At 40.5% G+C, this 7,391-nt stretch overlaps 1 protein-coding gene across 5 annotated transcripts; it reads left to right on the forward strand.

The window, feature by feature from the left end:
- The first annotated feature begins 216 nt into the window (after positions 1 to 216).
- On the forward strand, positions 217 to 6,485 carry pus7l (pseudouridine synthase 7 like). 5 transcript variants are annotated; one of them, XR_006053754.1, is made up of 9 exons: positions 221 to 1,645; positions 2,005 to 2,164; positions 2,325 to 2,544; positions 3,263 to 3,361; positions 3,498 to 3,579; positions 3,923 to 4,088; positions 4,501 to 5,212; positions 5,586 to 5,639; positions 5,740 to 5,803. XR_006053754.1 is itself a non-coding variant. In XM_042217356.1 (9 exons), the coding sequence occupies exons 2-9, from the start codon at positions 856 to 858 to the stop codon at positions 6,051 to 6,053; spliced, it is 2,112 nt and encodes a 703-aa protein (XP_042073290.1). In that variant the 5' UTR covers positions 221 to 413; positions 824 to 855; the 3' UTR covers positions 6,054 to 6,483. The 5 variants fall into 5 exon arrangements, 4 of the variants coding, with proteins under 4 accessions (XP_042073282.1, XP_042073290.1, XP_005915619.1 ...); XM_042217356.1 differs by having other exon boundaries at positions 221 to 413; positions 824 to 1,645; positions 4,501 to 4,627; positions 5,586 to 6,483; XM_005915557.2 differs by having other exon boundaries at positions 4,501 to 4,627; positions 5,740 to 6,481.
- Positions 6,486 to 7,391: the final 906 nt, after the last annotated feature.

Consider the following 7,391-nt stretch of genomic DNA (forward strand, 5'->3'; position numbering starts at 1 on the left):
CAAGAATGTTAATAAGAATAAGAATAAATGTAGGTTGCACTTATAAATAAACATTTTTGTGTATGTTGTTCATTCATGTCTCTAAGGTTTCAAATATGGCCCAGAGGTCAGAACCATCTGCCCATAACCCTCCTACTAGAGGGTCCACACCTGGGTTCTGCGTTGCCCTTACCTGCCTGTCTCTTTAAGAAAAGTCATATGATGGTCACATGACCCGGAAGAATACCGAAGTCATTCAGCGTGGTTGTGTTTACAGGCGTGTTGTTTACTTGGCGCCTGCAGGTTTGCGCTGTAAATAAACCGTTAATTTACGATAATTAATCCTTTAGACGTTTATATTATCATTCAAAGAATAGTAACGTAACCTGCTTTCTTTTGTATAGCAGCCACAGCTCTCTGCTATCAATGTCGAGGTAGGTTTATGTGAAGGATTTAGGTCTACTCGAAATAGACGGATTGCTTTGCTCTCAGTAAAAGAACTTACACGGAAATAAATCACCGATAGAATTCTAACATTATTTTAATGGTGTGCGGCGACACTAGCAGGCTTAAAATCCGACTCAAATCTCGTTTGTCATGTATTAGCATCTCTTCGTGTTTCGCACAGGTGTGTTACAGATGTTTTAAAAATCTCAAGTAAGCAAAAAAAACATTACTGCCGTACGTTTTTAACGTTTCCCGATTTGCATGTATCCTCTCATTTTGAAATTGCCCTCATTTTCATTGACTTTTGCTTTATAACAATGACACGGTATGACATGTGTCTTCAGTTACATTGAAGCAGGTTTTGATAACGTTTTATTTCTGCCTCTTTTACCCTCAGGAGTAAGTAAAAACATTTTAGATATATTGATCATGAAGCAGGTTAGTGAGGCTGTGAATGTCCCTGCATGCTTCATATCAAACCATGAAGGCTTTCTTGGAAGCATCAAAAACTTCATTGAGGATTTTGTGGTGACTGAAATAGATATCTATGGACAGCATGTTAACACAGCAGCAGCCACACAGACACCGGGCTGTGCCTCTTCAGTTGGAAATGACAGAACCAATGCAGAATATAAAGAGGACAGTCATTCTTCAGCCTCACAGGATGCTGATGTCCCTCTGGATTGGGGGGTACACGACCCACTCCCTAGTCTAGGGAGTTTAGATTTAGGTGTGATTTTAGGTCAGTCGGTCAGTGAGGAGCTCGAGCAGTTTGTGTTAACTCTCAGAGATAAAAATCCACCTGAGCTGGAGCTCTCCCTTGGTTCCTTTGCTGACAAACACCAGAGAGCCAGTGTCCACCGAGCTGTCAGACACCGCTTCCCTTTTCTCATGACTGTCACCATTCAGCCTGAGATCAGGGTGAGGGAGGACCCAGACTACAGAGAGCTCTCCCAGCTTGTTAAGGAGGATGAGGCTGAGGACTTTTTCAGATTTATAGATGCCAAAGTGAGAGGTTCGTCCTATACGTTTGGACCTGATGACAATAAGGAGCACAGGACGGCAGTCCATCACTTCCTGAATCGAAGGTTCGGGAAACTGGTGGAGACTAAAAGCTTCAATGACCAGGGGAGGACATCGATCTCAGTTAGGCTGAGGGAGCGAGGGAGGCCAAAGAAGCGAACAGCAGAGGAACGTAAAGATGATGAAGTTTACACTGGTAAGGCATAGCATTGCATGTTATTGATCATTTATAAAATGTAAAAAACAGGAGAAAACCCCAAGGTTAATGCTTTAGATCAAATTACCTAGTAAACAAATAAATAATATAGAAAAAGCTTAAGAAGAATGAAGAATTTTAAATATAAATAAAATAATTATGGCAGCTTTATTATCACAGTAATTGTGATTTGAATCGGTCAAAGCAGGAGAAAAAGACAGGAAAACTCTTAGTGAGAAGGGCAGGATGACACAGGTTAAGAAAATGAAAATCAAAGATGGTTTTAAAAAATCAGATTTCCCATAGGGAACATTTTCAAATGTGATAAAAATATAGATGTTTTTTGCGTGTTTTTCCAGCATTCACTCTGTGTAAGGAAAACCTTGAGACTCTGGAGGCCATCAGCTACATGGCAGCAGCTCTCGGGGTCCTGCCATCTGATTTCACCTATGCTGGGATCAAGGATAAGAGAGCAATCACCTACCAGTCCATGGTGGTAAAGAAGGTCTCACCTCAACGGTACTGCTGTGTTTCTTTCATGCATTTTGAGTATATATTTATATATATATATTTTTTCTTTTTCTTATTTACAAATCATGGGATAAAAGCACCAAAAGTTGTGTTATGTTAGAGTTCTTCTTGAAATACTATTTATATATTTTGCATTTTGTGTGACTAGGTTGAAAGAGAAGAATGCAGAGTTTCAGAACAGAGGGATCCGCGTGTTTCAGGTGCGTTCTGTCAGCGAGCCTCTCCGGCTTGGACGACTGCAGGGGAATCACTTCGACCTGGTTGTCCGGGACCTGAGACCACACGGTGCCGGTGACACGCACTCCTCTGGTGGAGACGTGCACACACGGCTGGCAGCACTGGTGAAAGAAGCAGTGGAGAATGTCAAGGTATATTTTGAGTTTTAGGTTTTCTGCAATCCTGTGGTAAAAGCATATGCCAGGAACCAGGCTTTCTTTAATGTTTTATTAAAAAAACTTTTTTTTTATTGGATATTGACAAGCTTAAAAAGGCACCTAACTTAAATAGTGAACCAGTGTTGTGTCTGCACTTGCACAACTTGGCATAGAATACATTTTGAATTGTATACAAAAACTCTTCATTTGTTAAAGTTTATTTATTTGATTCTAATAATGCAAAGATATCACAGTTTGACCAACAAGGTGATTCTCAAAGAGCTATTAGCTAAAAACATGGTATACCTCAGTGTAGTCTTCCAAAATCTGAGGAAAGTGAACAAATAGAGGAAAAAAGAAGAAGTGGTAATCCTAAAAAAAACCCTCACTGCAGCAGAAAAACAGAATCTGAACGTCATGTCCTTTAAAAATAAGAGGGGCAAAAATCTGGCAAAGGCCTGACACAGTAGCTGAGAGATTCATCTGGCCCTTCATCTGCTATTCACTGAAGCCTCATCAGAAAAGGTCTCAGTGGAAGGGTGGCTGTCAAGAAGCCACAGCTGAAATTAGTCCTCGACTAATCATGTCTTTCCTGATAGAGTTTTAAAATATGTCTGCTCATTAGCAAGTGGTTTTGTTGGTCCAGAATGTCTGCTTCATACAAGCTACATAGCCACAACCACACATTGACCTCTGATGTTTTTCACTGTAGGCCAGAGGGTTTGTCAACTACTATGGACCACAGAGGTTTGGGAGTGGACAGAGCGTTCAGTCTGATCGAGTAGGACTAGCTCTACTGAAAGAGGATATGGTGAGCGTTTGAGACATTCGCTATGTATTCAAGATGATAATACTGTTGGTTACGGTCATATAAAGCTAATCCACGACCGGCATTGCTCAGTGAAAACAGCACATTGTTGAGTTACTGTATGTAATGTGTGTGTCAGGTGAGTGCTGTACGTCTCTTCTTCACTCCAGAGGAAGGCGATGATCCTCAGAGTCATGCAAAGAGACACTTCCTCCAAACAGGTTTGTTTTAGTTTTATGGGAGCTTTTTCTTCCTTCAGAAATTTCTAAACTGAGAACTATTCTTTGCTGAATCTGAGGTTTTTTTGCAGAACAGTGTGATGATCTGTTCCTCTATTTATTTTTGAAAGTTGGCTGAAATTCATCATCCATGTTTGGCTAAAACCTTATGATTCTGTAATGTCAGCATCTGCTGTTCTAGTGAATTCATGACACATTTCATAAACCAAGTTTTGGTTTATGAAATGTGACTAAATTAACGTCATGCAAATGCTTTTTTTAGAATTTGCAATTTCAATATGTTTTGTCGTTTTATTTTTCTGTCTTTCACCCCTCTCCACTCCAGATAATGCTAAGGAGTCCTTAGCTTTGATGCCATTGTCCAAGCCCAGGGAGCGGTTGATGCTGCGGGCTCTGAACCGCTATGGTACAGGTCCTGATGGATGTGACCAAGCCTGGCTCAGCCTGCCACACAGCATGAGGATTTTCTACCCTCACGCTTACTGTAGCAGGTCAGCTGCAAGGAGAATCTACCCATCCATCCATTATCTTAACTGCTTCTCCTGTTCAGGGTTGCGGGGGAGTTGAAGCCTGTCTCATCTGTCATAGGGCACAAGGCGGGGCACGTCTTTGACTATTTTTTATGATATTAAATAAAAATCTTTGAAAGTAACACATAAACAAGTTTGACAGATAGCGATATGTAAAAAAAAAAAAAGTCGTGCATTTATTAAAGCTGGTTTCCATTATAGGTGAGGGAGATAAATTGGCCTTAGGTGTAGCCCAAATAAGTGGTTTCTTTTATTTATTAGGAAATTAAAATAAATGTTAAATAAAAGCCAAACAGTATTTTTAATAACACGCCACCCCAGTGCTTTAGATCTTTAATTTGAAAAATTATGTCGATGTTCTTGTGGTTGTCAGAGTTTGGAACGAGGCGGCGGCACACAGGCTAACTACAATGGGTCATATTGTCCGAAGAGGTGACCTGGTGTGGTTACGACAAGGTCAAAACAAAATGGAAGATGCTAGAGAAACCAGCATGGCTCAGGTAAGAAGGCAGATAAAACAGGAAAAGGAGATCTTTTAAAAGGGATAACTGATTAAAAAGATAGCTCAGGAGTAATTAGGTTAGCTTTGTGTTATAATCAGAGCAAACACTTTTCCAGGCTTTGTGACTTTGTTGCATCTGTGACAGACATCACAGAAGTACAGGAACCAGCTTGTTGACTTCATCGTGGACCTAAATGCTAGAATTGTAGTTCCCGCGTTCGTTTTCACACATTTACCAGATCCTTGAATTTTTCTATCTTAAACTTGGTACAGTCATGTGTGCTGCGTCCTGCATGCTACCCAGGCAGTGCCCACCGCTTAAACCACACAGTATTTCCAGTACAAGCACATCCAAAGCTCAGTGTTTCCTCCTGTGTGTTCACATGTTCATGCAAGCATGAGCTTAAGTTTTGTCTTATTTTTCAAAGTAAAGTTTGCACAGGCCAAACACCAAAGGAGGGGATAAAGGAGGAGTGGCATTTAAGAATCCAAGCTGGAGAAATGAAAGCATAATCTTGGCCTGAAACTGCAAAGCTGGGGTTAGAATGGGGGGTGAGAACAACACGAAGTATATCAGCAAACAGTGCGTTAAAAATTTTTTATCAATTAATTATTTATTGTTTCTATTTGTTTCCTTTTAGTGAGGTAAACTACCCTTTTTAGTGTGCATGAAAGGACAGAATCGAGGTGAAAACTGTGGTTACTTCCTTTTTTTTCTGCTTGTTGAGGCTGTGATTTACAACAGTAACTTTGTTATGGTTTCACTTACTGTACTTTTGTTGCTGCTGCAGTCCAGAAATACCTCCTGGTAATTTCAACAGTAAATAGGATTATTTAGTGACACATTTTTTTGTGCACTTTTGGTCACAGGACACATTTTCGGTGTGAGGACACGTTGTTACTTTTTTCAAACACCTTGTCAGTGCCACTAACTTCTTGTTTGTGCCTTCTTCTAGATCCATGTGGTGACAGATAAAGAGGAGCAAGACGGTATCTATAAACTAGAACAAGTAGGGAGTGTTTGGAGCTATTTGTGTCTCTGCCAAATGCTGTTTTTTGTACACTACAGTAACACTGCAGTTGCTACTTGTTATATTATTGTTCTGCCAGGTTGTGTTACCGATGCCAGGAAACACTGTGAAGTATCCAGAAAATGCCATGGGAACTTGGTACCGAGAGAGGCTGGTCAGAGATGGACTGGAAGATTGCCGCTTCAGAGTCAGCAGCCTCAAACTGAACCTGCCTGGCTGCTACCGCCCCCTGCTGGCAGTGCCGCACAACCTCAGGTATCAGCTGCAGAGAGCAGCCAGCAGAGAGGGTGGAAGAACGATGGCAGGTTCGGAGTCGCTCACTCTCACGTTAAACGTCGACTTGGACTCCTCGTGCTATGCTACCATCTGCCTCAGAGAGATCATGAAGTGTGACCCCTGAAGGTTAAAGGAGGACATAGCTGTTGTATTTGTTTGAAGGAGAAGAAAACAGCTTTTCTACAATACTTTGTACTTTCATTGACCGTTATTATGTTACTAGTAGTCTTTTAGTTTGTTGTTGAAGACCGTAAGTATAAAGAAAAATCATATTGTGCACTTCAAAAAGCATAATGAAAGGAGGCCACTGCCAAATGTGAACAAATGTATATGTAAAAGAATTCATGCAGTATGTTTCTCGTGCCATAAATAAATCCTGTAAAACAACAAAGTTTCTGATTTTTTTTTAAAAAAATTCTGTATTTTCATTCAGAATGTTTAAGTTTGAAATCTTAAAAACACAATTTGAGTGGTTCAACTCCACACTCTCCATCTTAAAGATAATAAAGCATTGACCTAAAATTTCAGAAATTAACTGCAATCTTAACTAAGTCCACTTAAAATGTGCATGTGATTTTTTTTTTAATTTAAAAAAGAGAGACCAATAACCTTTGACCTTCACAAAGGCTTTGTTCACACTGCAGGCGAAGGCGCATCAAATCCAACTTTTTTGATCTTATGCAACCCATATCCGATCATGGTATGACAGTTTGAACAGCACAAATCCGATATTTTCAAATCCAATCTGGGTCACTTTCGTATATGGTACGTATCTGATGTTTTAGAAAGCGACTGCGGTTTGAACGGTCATGTTGCATTAAATCCGTCTTTTACGTCACCGACACAAGACAGACGGCAATTAGCGCCGGAGAAGGGCACAAGAAGACATCGTGAATGCTTCCTGGCCATCCAGTGAAACTGTTGGGAAGACAACGTTGGAGAAACATGAACATTTTATTTGTACTGTATAATCTGCAGATTCTGACAGAAATCTGCAACTATCCTTTGAAGCACCGCTCCTCTCTAAAACAGCAATAAGGATAATTATTAGGCCATATGTAAATAACAATATAACTTAAAGCAAAATTGGGAAACGTAAAGTCCGTAGATTAAGGGCCATCAGTCAAACAATACGTTTGGTCTGGGTCTAAACAGAGCACGTTGTATGTGACGTCTTCTTTTGCGCATGCGGGGCCGCTTTGAGGGTTCACACTAGAGCGGATGTGATTAAAAAATTGGAATTGAGCATTAAGACCTGCAGTTTGAACGTAGCCAAAGAGGTTCCAGAGCCTCTGTTGTGCTGTTGGGAGCATTTTGCTGGCATGATTGGAGTCTGCTTTTTCCCTTCTCCCCAGTTGTCGTTTTAAAGTTGTTTTGCAGGTGGACTCCATCTCCCTGTTCTCTTCTTATCCCGGCTTATGTAGCATTTAGATTACACAACTGCCATTCTGATTG

This window comes from Haplochromis burtoni, unplaced genomic scaffold (genome assembly GCF_018398535.1).
Source record: "Haplochromis burtoni strain Fernald_Lab_line unplaced genomic scaffold, NCSU_Asbu1 Contig_14, whole genome shotgun sequence".
Lineage (NCBI taxonomy): Eukaryota > Metazoa > Chordata > Actinopteri > Cichliformes > Cichlidae > Haplochromis > Haplochromis burtoni.

Excerpts from the sequence above, each read along its gene's own strand:
- pus7l (XM_042217348.1), top strand. The coding sequence starts at position 754 with ATGACATGTGTCTTCAGTTACATTGAAGCAGGTTTTGATAACGTTTTA. Across the intron at positions 3,362-3,497 it reads CTCTACTGAAAGAGGATATG|GTGAGTGCTGTACGTCTCTT; the intron begins GTGAGCGTTTGA and ends TGTGTGTGTCAG. Across the intron at positions 3,580-3,922 it reads GAGACACTTCCTCCAAACAG|ATAATGCTAAGGAGTCCTTA; the intron begins GTTTGTTTTAGT and ends TCTCCACTCCAG.